The sequence below is a fragment of the Heptranchias perlo genome, chromosome 30 (genome assembly GCF_035084215.1).
Source record: "Heptranchias perlo isolate sHepPer1 chromosome 30, sHepPer1.hap1, whole genome shotgun sequence".
Taxonomy (NCBI): Eukaryota; Metazoa; Chordata; class Chondrichthyes; order Hexanchiformes; family Hexanchidae; genus Heptranchias; species Heptranchias perlo.
The window spans coordinates 20,120,275-20,139,187 of record NC_090354.1 but is presented as its reverse complement, the minus strand read 5'-3'; the positions used below and the strand labels follow the sequence as shown (position 1 = coordinate 20,139,187).

At 40.0% G+C, this 18,913-nt stretch overlaps 1 protein-coding gene across 2 annotated transcripts in view; it reads left to right on the top strand.

Moving 5' to 3' along the window:
- The first annotated feature begins 761 nt into the window (after positions 1 to 761).
- The window catches only part of LOC137299974 (anion exchange protein 2-like), a 58,387-nt gene continuing 40,235 nt past the window's right edge, over positions 762 to 18,913 (top strand). Inside the window, exons 1-4 of one of the 2 annotated variants that reach the window (XM_067969022.1) lie at positions 762 to 955; positions 11,438 to 11,535; positions 13,846 to 14,002; positions 15,944 to 16,023. In XM_067969022.1, coding sequence (XP_067825123.1) covers positions 11,503 to 11,535; positions 13,846 to 14,002; positions 15,944 to 16,023 — 270 coding nt within the window. In that variant the 5' untranslated portion in view covers positions 762 to 955; positions 11,438 to 11,502. The remainder of the gene's footprint in view (positions 956 to 11,437; positions 11,536 to 13,845; positions 14,003 to 15,943; positions 16,024 to 18,913) is intronic. The other variant, XM_067969023.1, reaches the window with a different exon arrangement.

The following is an 18,913-nucleotide window of genomic DNA, read 5'->3' as shown; positions in this document are numbered from 1 at the left end:
AAGACTCAGTACCAGGACTGGTATGCATCGAGACACTGGGTATAAAACTGATACAGGGCTGCATTATTATCATCTCAGTTCTTTGAATGTAATAGTGCTATATCCCTCTATCCCATTCTTTAGATGCTGTTGCACTCTATCCTGACGACCCCAGCCCTTGTGTGCCTTATCCTGCTATCCGCAGTTCTTATACATTATAGTCCTGTATCTGTGTATCCCAGACCTTATATGCTGTAGTGCTCTATCTCAATATTCCCAGTCCTTGTATATTGTAGTACTCTGTCCTGATATTCCCAGTCCTTATACATTGCAGTACTGTGTGCAAACATGCTGAGGTATAAATGATACACTTGGGGATGAACTAGAAATCCTTGCCCTGTGTTGGCCAATGCAATGAGTAGGTGTTCCCTTTAACAGGAGTGCAGCAGTTGTATTTTTCAGAGGAGGATGGGGATTCCCACTACCATCATGAATGGAGACTAAAAAGTTCTCTTCCTTTGTTTTTTGGAAATAGCTTTAAGTGTTTACCAGCTTGCATCATGCAATGACATTGCAGCCAGGCTGAGAGGAGAGGTGAGTAAGGGTGGGGAGCAGTTGACGAGAGAAAAGCTCACAGTCCTGAAATGTTTCACACAGATAATGGTGTTTCTAGGTTACTGCAGGGGGTCAGGCTCTTAATCTAGCACAGTCAGTATGCGGGGGAGCACTTGGGACGCGATGAGAAATTGAGATTGTGGATATCACAGTGACTCAGATATTTGGTGGAGAATGCCTGTGAGGTAGTTTTCTGCTGTCCCAGGTTGCTTGCTGAAGGGTGTCACACTCATCACTCCAAAGGCGTTGGGCTCTAAACAGCTACAAGTTCCACAACTGACGATCTCACTGCCACTGCAGAGTAATCTTGGAGAACTGAAGGTGCCGTTGGATACCTAGAGGGCTAAATTCCTTCCAAAAGGTAAGCATCATTTAGACAAGGCTGAATAGATCATTTTCAATCTTTAGGGTTTATTGAATGGTGAAAATGAAGTGTATCACAGGTCTGATAATGTTTCCTTCTAAAGACAATGAACGGTGACAACCCAAATTCCTGTCATTGTTTTACTTTCATCAAGAATGCAATGCTTGTGCAGGACACTGCTTAAAGCAGTACAAATTTCAGGGGTAGAAACAGGTTGAAAACCAGCCCCACTACTTCAGCTGGGAGGAGGTAAACGCAGTTCTTTCTGTTGACTTGGAATTCAGAGCACGGATACTTTCCTCTGTGGTATTGGTGTTTCAGAGTCAAAATCCATCTTGCCCACAGGAACACAGTTTTGGACATGGTGCAGAGCCTGAAAAAGTTCTGTAACAAGCAGTAAATGAGTACACAGTCAACTGACCATTGACTCTGAAAACGTCATGAAACCAAATGGAATAGCTCTGTGTACTCAATAATTCTGTATTGGATACCTCTGTGTACTGGATAATTCCGTGCACTGGATAACTCTGTACTGTACTGTACAGCTGTGCATACTTGGATAAATATGTGTACTGGATAGTTTTATGTACTACTTTTCTATGTTCCCTCTCAGTCAATTGCTCTCTTATGAGGTTTGAGTTACGGCTTTGGGCTGTGCAACTTGCTCAGGTCTGTCACTTACTCGGGTTTGTTACCTGATTCTTCTGGAGTCACTAATTATTTTGACTTGTCTCAATTAACTCTGCATGAAGATGCATAGACACAACAATGGCTGGTATGATGAAAGATTTAAACCATTACTGTTCTCAATAGGGAACCAACGGGGCATTAGGTCACGAATGGCTAATTAGTTATTAAAGCAACATAATCAATAAGTTAAGAAATAATAATTAGCATTGAACATATTGGTTCTGGCTATGTCCCCACTATATCAGTGTGGGTATGTGACACTGCAAATGGTTAAAGACACTTTGTGTTCATCCTTCCTAACTTGAATTCTCTGGGATTTAGTGATCCTTTTCTCAGGAAACTTTCTTGGAGTCTCCATTCCAACCCTTAACCAGCACAGTCTCTATGTCAATCAGATCAATAACATGGATATCTTTGGTCTTCATACCAGAGCTTACTTTTTAGTGTAGCGATCCCAACTGGCAGACTTTACACACAAACGATCAACACGTTTGTGCTATTTTTTGCGAGCGTTCACATGTTCAAAATAAGTGTTAAATTTATTTTGAAATTTAAAATAAAAATAGCGTCAAAAGGAATGTAGCGCAAGTGCGCTGAGTGTTCGTACATGAAATTCAGAATTTCTATCCTTATATGTCCTGGTACACCCTGATAAGGATGTACACACGTATAACACCCGCCTGAATTAAATGGTCTCTGCTACTAGCTGGTCTCTCCCCGCCCGATTAACTCACTTATTGACAAAATAAATAAGTACTAACTGGATTTTTACAAATACATGACTTAAAAGAAAAGAAAGACCTGCATTTATATAGCGCCTTTCACAACCTCAGAATGTCTCAAAGCGCTTTGCAACCAATGAAGTACTTTTTTGAAGTGTAGTCACTGTTGTAATGTAGGAAAGGCGGCAGTCAATTTGCGCACAGCAAGCTCCCACCAACAGCAATGTGATAATCACCAGATAATCTGTTTTTTGGTGTTGGTTGAGGGATAAATATTAGCCAGGACATCAGGTTTACTGATTGTCCAGTGGTCAATAAGTAAATTATTATTGTCTGCATTGTCAGACTACTGAGTTTTAATCAACCATTGAATCAGTTATGTTTATATAAGAAGTAATTGGGACTTAGCAAAAATACAATGAGTGACTTAATACATAACTAAAAACTAGAGTTTAATGATAAATTAATCTTAAAATAATGTTGAATTTGAAAGCATATTCATTTTGATAAATACTTCACTGATTATAAGAAACACATAATCACTTGAATTTGTTTAATTAAAATGATCATGAAAGCTGCTGGATTGTCAAAAAAATCCAATTAGTTCATTAATGTCCTTCAGGGAGGGACCTGCCACCCCTATCCAGTCTGGCCTACACGTGACTCCAGTCTCACATTACGTATTGACTCTCAATACCCTCAAGACAATTAGGGATGATCAATAAGTACTGCCTTGCCAGTGGCACCCACACCCCCAGGTCAAATAAATTAAACTAATATAATTTTTCTCCTTGGATACTTCAGTCACTTTCTTCATGTCTTCAGCCTTATTTAAAGGGGAAACATAATTTGCTAAATTGGCCCATAACCTCTGATTATTAGTGATTGTCATTAAAAGGAGATACCTGTATGCTTAGTGGCTCCTGTCAAATGCTTTTTATTACCATGCTCTATGTTTTGGAGTTGCTGGTTAGAGAGAGCCTGGAAGCACATGTTTTTCGTAGAACTTCCCTCTGTACCTCTCCTCCTTTAAGTTGCTCCTTAAAACCTACCTCTTTAACCAAGCTTTTGGTCGCCTGTCCTAATGTCTCCTTATGAGGCTCGGTGCCAAATTTTGTTTGATAATCATTCCTGTGAAGCACCTTGGGATGTTTTACCATGTTAAAGGTGTTATATAAATGCAAGTAGTAGTAGTAGTATTAGTAGTAGTAGTAGTAGTAGTAGTAGTTGTTGTTGTTGTTGTTGTTGTGACATCATGAACAGGTAGGGCTGCCCACAAGTGATGTCACAGGAGCACATCTTTGTGAGGTCACCTTCTGTGCAAAGATGTCTGCTCCAACAGAGTTTCTCCAACACTTCCAAAGCCTAAGGCACATAATCAGAAGCAATACTACAGCCCCTCTCCAGCTCCTCTGGACTCCACTGGTGGCTTGCTATCCTCAATGTGACTCTTGCACACCTGTATATCCTGATACTACTTCCACTGTACCATGATCTCTGGCATTTGGAATTGAGCACTCCACCCAACCCCCACCCCAAGTTTGTACATTTGATAGCTTTGTGCAAAATCTATACTAATAAAAGGCCATTTGATCCATCAAGCCCATTCCTTCCACAGACTCTCCATAATTTAATATATCATGGACTCTATTCAAACTATTTCATTTCTTGAGAAAAGGTCCTGCAAAATTTCTCGTTGCTTCCCAAAATACATCACATAAAACTCCAGAATATCCATCCAACCTTTCATCCTACATTATTCAACCCTGACCAGTTGCCTTCCTTAACTTGAAACTTCCATGGTCCCAGCAGTTCAGAAATCATTATGTTCCAACATACCTTTCAACCTTCTCTATCTGCATTTTTCCTTATAATATTTCGATTACATTTCGAACCAGGTAATTATGAAACTCTTTTTAAAGGTGTTATTCAGCACAATGTTAACTTCTTTTGCTGGATATCTATTCCACAAATCCAATATTGTGTGTGGGGAAAAGAACAAATCCTTCTTGAGGCTGAGTGATGTTAGATCCATATCCTCCAGTGACTTTCAAACTGCTTTCCTTATATATTTTCTCAATATTTAAAAAACATAGGTCATGACTCTCAATTTCTTTTCTCTAATGAAAACACTTGTGAGCCTGTCTTCTTAACTTAGAGTTTTATGATCTGGTTTCATCATTGTTCTTCTCCAAACCCTTTTCAACTTATCTATGTCGTTTTGAAATAGACTACCCAAAAATTGCTCACATGTGGTCTCATCAGTAACAGGCAGCTCTGTGTACTGGATTTTCTTGTGTTCTATGTATTACCTTTATACAGGATAACTCTGTGATCCAGGCAGTAAAGTTCACTGGGTAGCAAGTAAAGTGGATTATGCAGTTGATCCACATTGGAACAGAAACATGAAACACATGGGTGTCCATTAACAATGGTGGAAAGGGAGGATCTGGGTGTGATTATTGACCATTATCCAGTCAATGTAAAGCTGTTACCAACAAAGTGAATCAAATGGTGGAACGTCTCTTGAGGGCATCTGATTCTAAAACAGGTTGGTTTAACCCCGTGTAACCTATTGGACTGAGGAATCAGAGAAGAACAACAAGAGTTACTCCAGCACTTAGTTATGAAGAAAGACTTATAAAATTAAATGTGTTTCCATTGGAGGAAAGAAGATTGACTAAGAACATAATGTAGGTATTTAACATTCTGAAAGGCATGGATAATATATACGCAAGCAGCTTATTTAATTCAAACTGTGAGCACCTTAGGGGCAATAAAAAATGAACAAGGCTCAAGAGGGACTAGAGATTGTGAGAATTTTGTTTTCGCACACAGTAGTGGATATTTGTAGTTAGATTTCCATCAAAATTAATTAATACTGTGCTGATTAATTATTCCAACAAGAGCTGGAGCAATGTCTAGATGAGAATGGGATGAAGATTTAACACATCATCAGATACTCCATGAATGCCAAATTCTGTGCTGCTGGGACCACCCGTGGAATATAACGGGACAGGAGTGAACAAGTTACATTGCCATATTGAAATACTGTAGTATTTGCTTTTGAAGGTGAAGGAGAAAAATTAGAGCACTATCTTCTTGGAAGTTTTACCTTTGTTTTTTCATCTCATAGAATCATAGAATCAAAGAATGATATAGCACAGAAGGAGGCCATTCGGCCCATCATGCCAGTGCTGGCTCTCTGAAAGAGCTATTCAATTAGTCCCCCTCCCCTGCTCTTTCCACATAGCCCTGTAATTTTTTTTTCCCTTCAAGTATTTATCAAATTCACTTTTGAAAGTTACCAGTGAATCTGCTTCCACCACCCTTTCAGGCAGTGCATTCCAGATCATAACAACTCAACGTGTTAAAAAAAAAATTCCTCACGTCACCTCTGGTTCTTTTGCCGATCACCTTAAATCTGTGTCCTCTGGTCACCAACCCTTCTGCCACTGGAAACAGTTTCTCCTTATTTACTCTATCAAAACCATTCATGATTTTGAACACCTCTATCAAATTTCCTCTTAACCTTCTCTGCTCTAAGGAGAACAATCCCAACGTCTCCAGCCTCTCCACATTACTGAAGTCCCTCATCCCTGGTAACATTCTAGTAAATCTCTTCTGTACCATCTCTAAGTCCTTGACATCCTTCCTAAAGTGTGGTGCCCAGAACTGAACACAATACTCCAGCTGAGGCCTAACCAGTGTTTTATAAAGGTTTAGCATATCAACCTTGCTTTTGTACTCTGTGCCTCTATTAATAAAGCCCAGGATGCCATATACTTTTTTAACAGTCTTCTCAACTTGTCTTGCCACCTTCAAAGATTTGTGTACATACACCTCCAGGTCTCTCTGTTCCTGCACCCGCTTTAAAATTGTACCATTTAGTTTATATTGCCTCTCCTCATTCTTCCTACCAAAATGTATCACTTCACACTTCTCTGCGTTAAACTTCATCTGCCATGTGCCTACCCATTTCACCAGTCTGTCTATATCCTCCTGAAGTCTGTTACTATCCTCCACATTGTTTACTACATTTCTGAGTTTTGTGTCATTTGCAAACTTTGAAATTATGCCCTCTATTTTCAAGTCCAGGTCATTAATATACATCAAAAAGAATAGTGGTCCTAATACTGACTCCAGGGGAACATCACTGTATACTTCTCTCCAGTCTGAAAAACAATTGTTCACCATTACTTCCTGCTTTCTGTCCCTTAACCAATTCCGTATCCATGGGCTTTAATTTTGTTTACAAGTCTATTATGTGGTACGTTGTCAAATGCCTTTTGAAAGACCATATACACATCAACCGTACTACCCTCATCAGCCCTTTCCGTTACTTCATTAAAGAATTCAATCAAGTTAGCCAAACACGATTTGTCTTTAACAAATCTGAGCTGACTTTCATTTATTAGCCAAATTTATTTTGTCCTGAATTATTGTGCCTAAAAGATTCCCCACCACCGACGTTAGGCTGACTGGCCTGTAATTGCCGGGTTTATCCCTCTCCCATTTTTTGAACATGGGTGTAACATTTGCAATCCCCTATTCCTCTGGCACCACCCCCATTTCTAAGGAGGATTGGAAGATTGTGGCAGAGCCTCCGCAATTTCCACCCTTACTTCCCTCAGTAACCTAGGATGTATCCCATCTGGACCGGGTACTTTTCTACTTTGAGTGCTGCCAACCTTTTAAGTAACTCCTCTTTACCTATTTTCATCCTATCCAATATCGCCACTACCTCCTCCTTTGCTGCTACAATGGCAGTATTCTCGTCTTTAGTGAAGACAGGTGCAAAGTACTCATTTAGTACCTCAGCCATGCCCCCTGCCTCCACAAGAAGATCTCCTTTTAGGTCCCTAATTGGCCCCACCCTTCCTCTCTCTCACAGGAAAAAAAATAAATTAGGCAGAGTCCAGAGAAATTACTGGTTGCGATATTAACACTTAGCATGTTCGTATGATATCCCTTCGTATACTATTTCAGCGGAGTTAAAATAAACAGGATAATATCGGATTTAAAGTAACAGAGGGATGTCATGTAAATGCATTATGTGTTTGACCACTAATATTGCCAGTGGTTTATTGGGAGGGGCAGACTCAATGAGCTAGTGGCTTTTTTTTGCCCCATAACTTGTGCTCTTCTGATTTGAATTCCTGTTTCCCACTTTAGTTCCCTACACCTGGGCCTTGCACAATAAAAAGAAACATAAGTTCATTGAATAATAAAAATTAAAGATTGTTATGTATGTTGAAATGCTGTTGTACATGGCTCATTGGTATTTGAGGGAGGTTATAAACAGCACCCATCAATTCCTGACCGTGCTGCCACACTGCCCTCTAGTGGCCATGCTTAGCTACAAACACGAAAGTACTGAACTATTTAAGTTCTGAAAACCCTGCATAGTCGCTGGAAATCTTTTAACATTGAAGAAGTGTTCGGAGTGACAGTTATGATCAGTAAGATTGGCATAGCTTGCAAACTAATTTAAACACATGAAGGGTTACACCCACTTTGCGCATCAACAACGACGACGACGATGACCACAACAACAACAACAACTTGCATTTATATAGTGCCTTTAACGTAGTAAAACGTCCCAAGGCGTTTCAAAGGAGCATAATCAGACAAAATATGCCACATAAGGTAATATTATGACTGGGAACCATTATCAGCAATTTGGGTGGGGGTGAGGACTGTGGGCTCTGGAGGAATTTTTATCCTTTAATTTTAATTGATAATCAACATGTTTAAAATCTACCCTATGGAGCTGTGTTTATTCATGAGAGCGGCACATATCAAAATAGGCGACTTTTTTGTAGCAGTTTTTCATGTTTTCTTCTTTCCTCTCCTCCAGTCAATGGCTCAAGCTGCAATACAGGTCCATGGCATTGCCAGCAACCCTGGGGCTTTACACAAGTAGCCATGTGTGAGCTTAAGTGATATGTGTCGGCAGGCTATTTGACCTGGGATCTTTCTGGTCTGTGCGGCTCAGACACTTTATAGTGCATGGTGCATTTATCTGCAGAGCCACCAGAGGTCACAACTTTAAATCAAAATGATTCACTTCCTAGGGGTAGGAGAGTCTCGCATGACTGCAAGTGATTTGTACAATAGTGTAAGTACAGTCTAACAAAATCTAGGCATTCATGACATGAGTGGGCATTTCACCACTTTAAGCTTCCTGAGGGTGTTTGGTGCTGAATGAATCATTGTAACTGTAATATTTGGAGTACTGTATTGTTAACCTGACAATATGGTTAAAATTCAATCCGCAGGTTTCCGAAAAGGCAAAATGCTGACATTTTATTAGAGAAATGATAATTTCTCTAATTATCATTTCTCTGATCCTTATTGGGCAATTCAAGCAGTTTATCCAATTGTGGTCACTTAGTATAAAGACATACAGTACGAGGATGCTTGTACAAAGGACACACTCTGTCGGCATTCACCATAAAGGCATTCTGTATTAGGACAAATGGACCTGGGATACTCTACAACAGAACACTTGACATAAGGACACTTAGTATTGAAACATGGCATCAAGGCACGCACTCAGGCACAGCACAATGGGACACTGCACATAAGTACAGAGGATCAGGATAGTCAGCATCGGGATCCAGAAAATTAGGGTACTTGATATTGGGACACTGTGCACCAGGACACTCTGCACTGGCAACACTTAGAGCACGTGGTGGTGGTACACTATACATTAGGATAATGTATGATAGAATCATAGAATCATACAGCACAGAAGGAGGCTATTCAGCCCATCGTGCCTGTGCCAGCTCTCTGAAAGAGCTATCAATTAGTCCCACTCCCCTGCTCTATCCCCATTGCTCTGCAAATATTTCCTTTTTAACTATATATCAAATTCCCTTTTGAAAGTTATTATTGAATCTGCTTCCACCACCCTTTCAGGCAATGCATTTCAGATCATAACAACTCACTGAGTAAAAAAATTTCTCCTCATCTTCCCCCTGGCTTTTTTGCCAATTATCTTAAATCTGTGTCCTCTGGTTACTGACCCTCCTGCCAGTGGAAACAATTTCTCCTTGTCTACTCTATCAGAACCCCTCATAATTTTGTACACCTCGATTAAATCTCCCCTTAACCTTCTTTGCTCTAAAGAGAACAATCCCAGCTTCTCTAGTCTCTCCACATAACTGAATTCCCTCATCCCTGGTACCATTCTGGTAAATCTCCTCTGCACTGTCTCCAAGGCCAATCCAGAGCACTCAATTTCAGGGCATTTGATAGTGGGACACCACACATCAGGGCACTCTGCAGTGGGGCACCCAGTATGTCCCAGGACACTATACTTTTATCTGGAAAATCTGAAACAAGGTACCTGATAGAGGACACACTACCTCAGAACACATGGGATCAAAACACTGGCAGTCAGTATCAAGTTACTTGCACCAATGCACTCTAGATCAGGACAATCTGTTGGTGATGGGACACTTTTTCTCAGGACATTCAGTGTAAAGACCCTGCCTCAGGAAACAAATCATCAATAATCAGTATTGGAATAATTGAAGCAAAGAAACTTACTTTCAAAATGCCTAATCAACATTAAGAATATGATCATCAGGAAACCTGGAATCAGGATACTGCATGGCAAGATATTTAGTCTCAGGACACTTTGTTAAAAATGGGGTGAGCATAGCCGGAGTGATTCCTTTTTGATGAAGTTTAGATGAAGCGAATACAGCTGAGGTGACGAGAGAGCTAACTCTATTTTGATGGACTCCATAGAAATTAATCTACTTGATTTGATTCTTGCTAAGATGACCTTATGAGAGCTGGCTCCAGTTAGGTTTACTCTAGCTGAGGTGAGTCAAACTGGGCTGACTGGAGCTGGAGTGACTCTAGTTGAGTTGATTTTTTAAGAAGCCTTGCAGCAAGTCGTCAAGGCTTCTTCGGCTGCACCTCCCAAACCCAAGACATCCACCGCCTAGAAGGACAAGGGCAGCAGGTGCATGGGAACACCATCACCTCCAAGTTTCCCGTCAAATCACACACCATCCTGACTTGATCATATATCGCTGTTACTTTATTGTCACTAGGTCAAGATCCTGGACCTATCTACCTAACAGCACTGTGGGAGCACCTTCAGCACACAGACAACAGCGGTTCAAGAAGAAGGCTCACCATCACCTTCTCAAAGGCAACTAAATGCCGGACTTACTAGTGACACTCACATCCCGAGAATGAATATCAAAACAGGATGACTCTACTTGGAATAATCCTGATTGGGGCAGATCTTAACCCAGTAGCTGGGTTGACTCTACATGGGATAACTTAGAATGAACTCTAGCTTACTTGGCCTATCTTGGGTCACTCCAATTAGGACAACACTAACTGGTTGGTAACTGTGCCTGAGGTGACCCTCACTGGAATGGGTATAATTGTGTAAACATCAGCTGGGTTAACTCTAACTGGGATCACCTCAAGCTTTTGAGGCTTGACATTAGATGGAGTGGCTATAATTGGTATAATTCTATTTGGGATGACTCCAGCAGGGTTATTCTATCTTGCAGGCTTTACAACCTACTTTTGTAACCTTTCTCTCATCAGTGAAATGATGATAAGAGAAACACTTAAATCTGTTTGCTGGATTTTGAGGTCAATGGTCAAATACACATTGGTTCCAGATTGCTCCACATCTGCTTGCCTGTGTAGTGCTAGAAAAAGTCAATTGTTGGAGGTTTGGTGTTTGGACTACCTTTGCTCTGACACTACTGCAAACCTCTGCTCAGTTAATTATACCAACTGATGTAGCCTAAGCTCTGGAATTCCCTCTCTAAACCTCTCTGCCTCTCTACCTCTCTCCTCCTTTAAGATGCTCCTTAAAACCTACCTCTTTGACCAAGCGTTCGGTCACCTGTCCTAATATCTCCTTATGTGGCTCGGTGTCAAATTTTGTTTGAAAATTGCTCCTGTGAAGCGCCTTGGGATGTTTTACTATGTTAAAGACGCTATATAAATGCAAATTGTTGTTGTAGTCTGAGTATTTTAACTTTTGATTTAATTTAATTTAATACATTTTTTTAATTTTTAGGTCATGCTGTCACCAAACTCTGTCTAAGAGAGGAGAAGGATAAAATTAATAAGGAAGTGAGTGACATGGCAAACAAAGGATCTTACGATCTTCGGAGGGTAAGTGAAAATGGGATTAATCTGTGTCATATAAGGCACATTCAAGATATTAATAAGACCACAAATTTAAATAATGTTGAATGGCTCACTGATAATAGGAATACCCTGCCTTTGAAATGAGAAAGGAGATGGGCCCATGTCTTTGAAGAGACCTCAGAGAAGTTCTTCCATGTATGTTGGATCCTTGTAGGCAGCAATGCCCCAGGCCGTATTCTGTGCATATCCCTGCTGCAACACTGGCGAGAAAGTCTATAGTCATCACAGGGGACTGATTGCTTGTCAGGTGATGTCGACATTAAGATTTTTACTCCTCGTGGTTGTAGCAGTGTCCTAGAATCATAGAAAATTTACGGAACAGAAGGAGGCCATTCGGCCCATCGTGTCCCCGCCGGCCGAAAATGAGCCACCCAGCCTGATCCCACTTTCCAGCACTCGGTCTGTAGTCTTGTAGGTTGCGGCACTTCAGGTGCACATCCAGGTACATTTTAAATGAGTTGAGGGTTTCTGCCTCTACCACCCTTTCAGGCAGTGAGTTCCAGACCCCCACCACCCTCTGGGTGAAAAAATGTTTCTTCAGCTTCCCTCTAATCCTTCTACCAATCACTTTAAATCTATGCCCCCTGGTTATTGACCTCCCTGCTAAGGGAAATAGATCCTTCCTATCCACTCTATCTGGGCCCCTCATAATTTTGTACACCTCAATTAAGAGAGGTCCTCCCAGTTTGTTGACCAAATTTAAACATCTTGCAGTGGTAAAGAGTTCTGGTTTCTGAGAGAGGAAAGGGAGCAAGTGTGAGCACGTAGTACCACAAGGCACAATTTATGGAAGAGAAGACTACCACAGGGCATAGCTCATGTGAGGACAACATGTCACATGAACAGCAGATATCAGTACAATATGGTATAAGGACTACAAGTCTGAGCATGATGGGACATAGGCTCAAGTGTGAACATAGTGTGCTGCATGTACAACTGTGAGCATGGCAAGGTGGAGGCACAAGTGTGAGAATGATGTGGCACAGGCAGTGTGAGCTTGGTGTGACGCAAGCAGCAGTGTGAGCATGGTTTGGTACAAGAGACACATGTCATATCCATTGAGGTTAGATTTAACCCAGTGGAACAGTCCTACCAGCCTAACCTAAAATAGGATCCATTCTTTTGTGTACACATGTTTTATATACCAATGTGTGTTTACCCTATATTTATCCATATTAAATCCAACTGCCACTCCATGGCCAATCACTTAATTTGACCAGATCCCTTTGAATAGTGTCAGTCTCCAGTAGGCTACTCGCCTGGCCACATGGCTTGTTATCAGTAGTAAATATAACAGCAGATATTTATTGCCTCAATAACATTTACAAATAGTGTAAACAAGGGTGTGGGGACCACAACAGACCTCTAAGAGACAGTAAGATATGGCGCCATGATTGTCACTGATATTTAGTGTCTGATTCTCTAGAATATTTGCGGTGCAGTACTCAGCAACACGTAGTGTACATACTCAAGCATGGTTGCTGTATGATACTCAGAAACACTGACCATTTGACTCATCAATATAAACTCCACAATTCTCCCAGCACCTAGAATCAGGCTTTATAAGTAGTGACAGCCCATTAATGTTCTGTTTAAGTTGATATATACAGTATGTAGAAGACAGGCAGAACAGACACCTCACACAAACTGCAGAAACATACGTCATTTACTAGAGTAGAATGAAAGTGATAATCAGGTTATTTGGTCTCTTTAATGTTTGAGTGTTGGAATCTAGAGGATTGTAGGAAATCATATTAAAAAATCTTTAACTAAGATTGCATTACCACACTGATTACCTGATAAAAAATTGGCAAAATTCCACCTCATGTGATGGCACAGAATTGGCTTCTATTTTGGAAATTTCAACTGAATACTGCAGGATCAGTTTCAAGTTGTGAAAAGTTACTTCCGAACCTGATCAGCACGAGCAAGGGTTGCAACATAATTAATCCGGTGATCTGATTGATAATTGAAATAGCAGGCTAATCTCAATTTATCTCGAAGATTATTGAACTGAAGCTGCAATGATAGAAAAGTGAGGCCTGGTCAGAGGCTGGAACATTTCTTGCTGCCAGTTTCCTGGATCCAATTCAATTCTCCTTCAGCTAATCTGCAACACCCAAACTAGAATACCAAAATGGCTCATGGTTCAAGCAAGGAAACAATTATTTTTTTTGGGGTGGGGGGACATCTTTATATTCCAATCCTCAAATCCTACTGTCTCTCCACCTGTGCCTCTCTGTACAGTAAGAGATGTTCATTGTTCTGCTTAAGGCCAAACAGGACCCTTATTCTCCCAGAGCCATTAAAGGGTACTTCAGTGATGAAGAGGCAGATGACTTGAACAGGACTTTGGAAGTGGCGAGTTTTGAGGACGTTGACTTTGACTCTGCAGAGGCTAGTTGGAATGATGATCATAGTGATTTTGATTGTGAGTAGACTATTGGTATTCCAACATTCTCAAAGTAAATTCAACTGGTGATCACATTGCAGATAACTGCTAATTAACATTTAACACAAAAATATAATTTTACAATTAATTGTAACAGAAAAAGGAACATCTGCTTTAATATTGAAGTGAAAAGTTATCATGAAAAGTAGGAAGGAAGGGTGCAATCATCCAAGTGTTGGTAAAACCTCTCCCCATTTCCATTAAGAGCAAAATGAGGATGTTGGACAGAAAAATATTTATTTAGCTGAAGTGCTTGCTCATGTCCAGTAATTTAATCAATTATTATGAGGCAGATGTAACCAAATCAATAATAAGATCAATTATCGACCACAATTTAACCTTCTTACCACTTGCACAACTTAGTTCTACTCAGATGTCAGCCGAAAGTTCTCTACCACCTGCAACCGGGACGAACTTTCAACATTTGAAATCTCCTCACTTTAAAGCAAAAGGAGTGAGCAAGTTCAGGCTCCAAGACTGATAGTACAACAAATTTAGGATTGAGGGTCAGTAACATTAAACTCCAGGACTGAGGGTCAGTAACATTAAACTCCAGGACTGAGGGTCAGTAACATTAAACTCCAGGATTGGGGGTCAGTAACATTAAACTCCAGGACTGAGGGTCAGTAACATTAAACTCCAGGATTGAGGGTCAGTAATATTAAACTCCAAGACTAAGGGTCAGTAACATTATACTCCAGGACTGAGGGTCAGTAGCATTAAACTCCAGGATTGAGGGTCAGTAACATTAAACTCCAGGACTGAGGGTCAATAACATTAAACTCCAGGACTGAGGGTCAGTAGCATTAAACTCCAGGATTGAGAGTCAGTAACATTAAACTCCAAGATGGAGGGTCAGTAATATTAAACTCCAGGATTGAGGGTCAGTAATATTAAACTCCAGGATTGAGAGTCAGTAACATTAAACTCCAGGATTGAGGGTCAGTAACATTAAACTCCAGGATTGAGAGTCAGTAATATTAAACTCCAGGATTGAGAGTCAGTAATATTAAACTCCAGGATTGAGAGTCAGTAATATTAAACTCCAGGATTGAGAGTCAGTAATATTAAACTCCAGGATTGAGAGTCAGTAACATTAAACTCCAAGATAGAGGGTCAGTAATATTAAACTCCAAGATTGAGGGTCAGTAACATTAAACTCCAGGATTGAGGGTCAGTAATATTAAACTCCAGGATTGAGAGTCAGTAATATTAAACTCCAGGATTGAGAGTCAGTAATATTAAACTCCAGGATTGAGGGTCAGTAATATTAAACTCCAGGATTGAGAGTCAGTAATATTAAACTCCAAGATAGAGGGTCAATAACATTAAACTCCAAGATTGAGGGTCAGTAACATTAAACTCCAGGATTGAGAGTCAGTAATATTAAACTCCAGGATTGAGAGTCAGTAACATTAAACTCCAAGATAGAGGGTCAGTAATATTAAACTCCAAGATTGAGGGTCAATAACATTAAACTCCAGGATTGAGGGTCAGTAATATTAAACTCCAGGATTGAGAGTCAGTAATATTAAACTCCAGGATTGAGAGTCAGTAATATTAAACTCCAGGATTGAGGGTCAGTAATATTAAACTCCAGGATTGAGAGTCAGTAATATTAAACTCCAAGATAGAGGGTCAATAACATTAAACTCCAGGATCAGTAAGATCTAGCCTAAGGAATTGATTGCTGTCTTTTTAATCACATTTTATATAAGTGCTAATTGTATTTGTACAATTGGTTTCCCCATTTCCACTGGTCTAAGTCTGTAAAATATTCTCAATGAGTCAATGAAAATGGGTTGCTCAGAGTATACAGAATTATCTAGGGTAATAGAGCAAATACTAATATTAAGCGAAACAATTTTATAGAGTTGAAATATGTTCTTGTTAATGTTCCTTTTAAACAATCTCTCACAGACCTTCTCGAGTCATTCTCCCCCGGCCCCCAAGTACCCGCCACTGATAGTCAGGAAAAGAAGACAGCACGTGGGGCTCAGGTAAAGTGCTCTGTTGCTGTGTGTACCACAGTGTCTTCCTGATCAGTGAGTAACCTATCTGCCACTTCATTGCTTTCACTTATCATCGATATACCCTGGAGACCATGTGCTGGACTCACCTGGAACAAAAAAAATCAATACTACATTTGATACATGGGATGTAACTAATGCATCAGTTTGTCAAAATTTAACGTGTTGTGTGATTCAGCAAAAATGGAACTAAGCTTCTGCTTAGCTCAGACTGAGGTTGGCAAATGACTGAGTGGTGTTGGTGCGGTGTGTGCTGCAAATTTAGTGAGAGCAATGCATCTATTCAAATACCACAATCATCTTCATATTTCATTGAGGCCAGTATCATGCAGCAGATGAGGGAATTTAGCTGCCAGGTTTTTCCATTCTTCTGCGATCCTACTTCATTATATCTCCAAGAGTTGCCTTACATTTAATATATTTTATTGAATATCTGGTTAGGGACAAGATTAAAGGTAATAGACAGATGATCAAATATTCCATCAGATACGATATGCTGCTCGGGCTGGATTGAAGGGGAAAGAAATGCAATCTGTGGAGGACAGGGTTGAATTATGGTGATGCGTAGATAAATAGATCGATTCGTCTGGAGTTTCACTTGGTTATCATTGGGGAGTATTCTTTTTTACGCAGAACTTTATCTCAAGGGGAGAATTAAGTGAGGTAGAGTCCGCAATATAGGACAGAAAGATTGTACATGACCCATGGAAGGCAAAGGGCTGATGGGCAAATAGCCTTTTTTTTTGTTCTATGCTTTCTTATATTCTTATTCCAATGTCCAGTAGTTTGTCTTGTTCCTTTAAGGGCCCATTCCTTTTAAATTTATTTTTGTTTATCTTTTTTTTTGCAATGTAGCTCATTTTAAATTATTGTGTCTTGTGTGTTAAAATAGTAACCAAAATTTAAATGCATTTGCAAAATAATTCATTTGTAAAAGCGAGTTTGTAAATTTCTGAGGTCACCAGACAAGAACTAGTTCCTTCCCCTTATATATCTCAAGATGTGACGGGGAGACTGATATAAAATAGGCAAAACTCACTAAACTCGACATTGATGTATTACAAGCACCAGAGAAAGATTGGGTGGCCTGTGGCAGGGCTTAAAGAGAGCAATGTGGTGTACAATCAACCAGACAGAGCCAATTGTACAGGCATTACTTGTGGCACTGATGGCGCCAAGGTTATCTTTGAATTCTTGACAGAGTTGCAGCAATAAGCATTTACTGAGCCTATATTTCCTGGTGGCATGAGAACCTGCAAAAACCTATGAGACTGGTAAGTTGAACTTTGGTGTTTGTTTGCAATAACTTGGAAGTAACCGATCAAAAGATGGATCACTAGGTTAAAATAAGGGTATAGCAATGTACAGGGAGTATATTAATTAAAGTAAGGAAAGATGGTTATATCAGTATATTACAATCGGGGAGGTTAAAATGAGATAGATATCAGTGTGCTTTTTCAAAGATGGCGATGTGTTACAGTGAGAGACATCAACAGGAATAAGGGGCCAGAATTTGCTGGAGCATGGCATCTCATGGTATATGCCATTAATTAGACTTTTCCCTTAACATTCAGCTTAAATATTTTTGCGCCCTTACTTGCTGGAAGTGCGAATTGGTAACAGCGTGGCAAGGGCAATGGGGCAACTGGGACCTTAGTGAATGGCAGGACCAATAGTCTGTCTCCTTAACCAATGAGATTTAAGGATTGAGAAAGAAACAGAGGAATGACTGAGAAGGAGGGTGAATTAGAGTCAAATCAGGTACAGAAAGAGAAATAAAGAGAGGGAAAGAAAGATTGGTTTAAGAGAGAGAGAAAAAAGAGACAGAAAGGAAAAATAAAAAAAAATTCAAAATTAAAATTGAGCATTTTATAAATCTCCAACAACAACCAATCACGATCTGAAGGAATGAGATTCCTCGTTTACTTTCTGGGTCAGAGAGGTTGATTGGCAGCCGTTAACAATTATCTCATCATTAAAAGGCTACTTATGCTATTAATTACTAGACTTAACTTTCTGCGGCAAGTTTAATGGGCAATTAATGTGCAAATCCAGCAAGTTCTTAAAAATAACAGGGAGGCTAAGGGTGAGATGCTGTTTGTGCGATTTACACATTAATAACGGCGAGCAGCATTAAACTTGTCGTTATTTTGGCAGCAAATTCTGGCCCAAGGTGTATACACAGTACGTAGAGAGAGGGTGGGGTACAACAGATGTGTGCAACAGATGTATAACTGTATGTATAACTATTTCTGTCAGCAGTGTTAATTTATATGTGATTTATATGTGATTTATATCAATTAGTGTTAATTGTATTCAGGCAGTGCGTATCAATTGGGGACTCTCGTATCCATTTATAGGAGGGAGCTTATCTATGGGGCGCATGATGTGTAAGGGGAATCTCTGTGAATAAAGGCTTGGAAGCAACTGAAGACCAGGCTCTAGTATTCTATCCTTCACCACCTGGCTATCCAATTTATAACAAACAGTAAGGGGTGAATGGTGTATCTGTGTGTTAAAGTGGGAGTGGACGTTCTGTATCACTGTTACAATGGATTATGGTAGTTTTCAAACTTGAGGGACCCCCAAACAATATTAAAAGACTCTCGGGAATCCCTGCAAATACTGATACATTCCCAGGGACTCCCTGTCCTAACTTCCCAAAGATAGTAAAAAGAAAACAGTGTTATCATTGCAGAAAGTATTATAATTCAGCAACAGAAATAGCACACTAGTACATCAACAAATACAGAAAAATACAGAAATATGGCAGTGGACAGAGTGATATCTGATGACCTTGCAGACCCCATAAGGTATAGTCCCAAGTTTGAAACTCTATGAGTTATAGTGAGTGGTATAT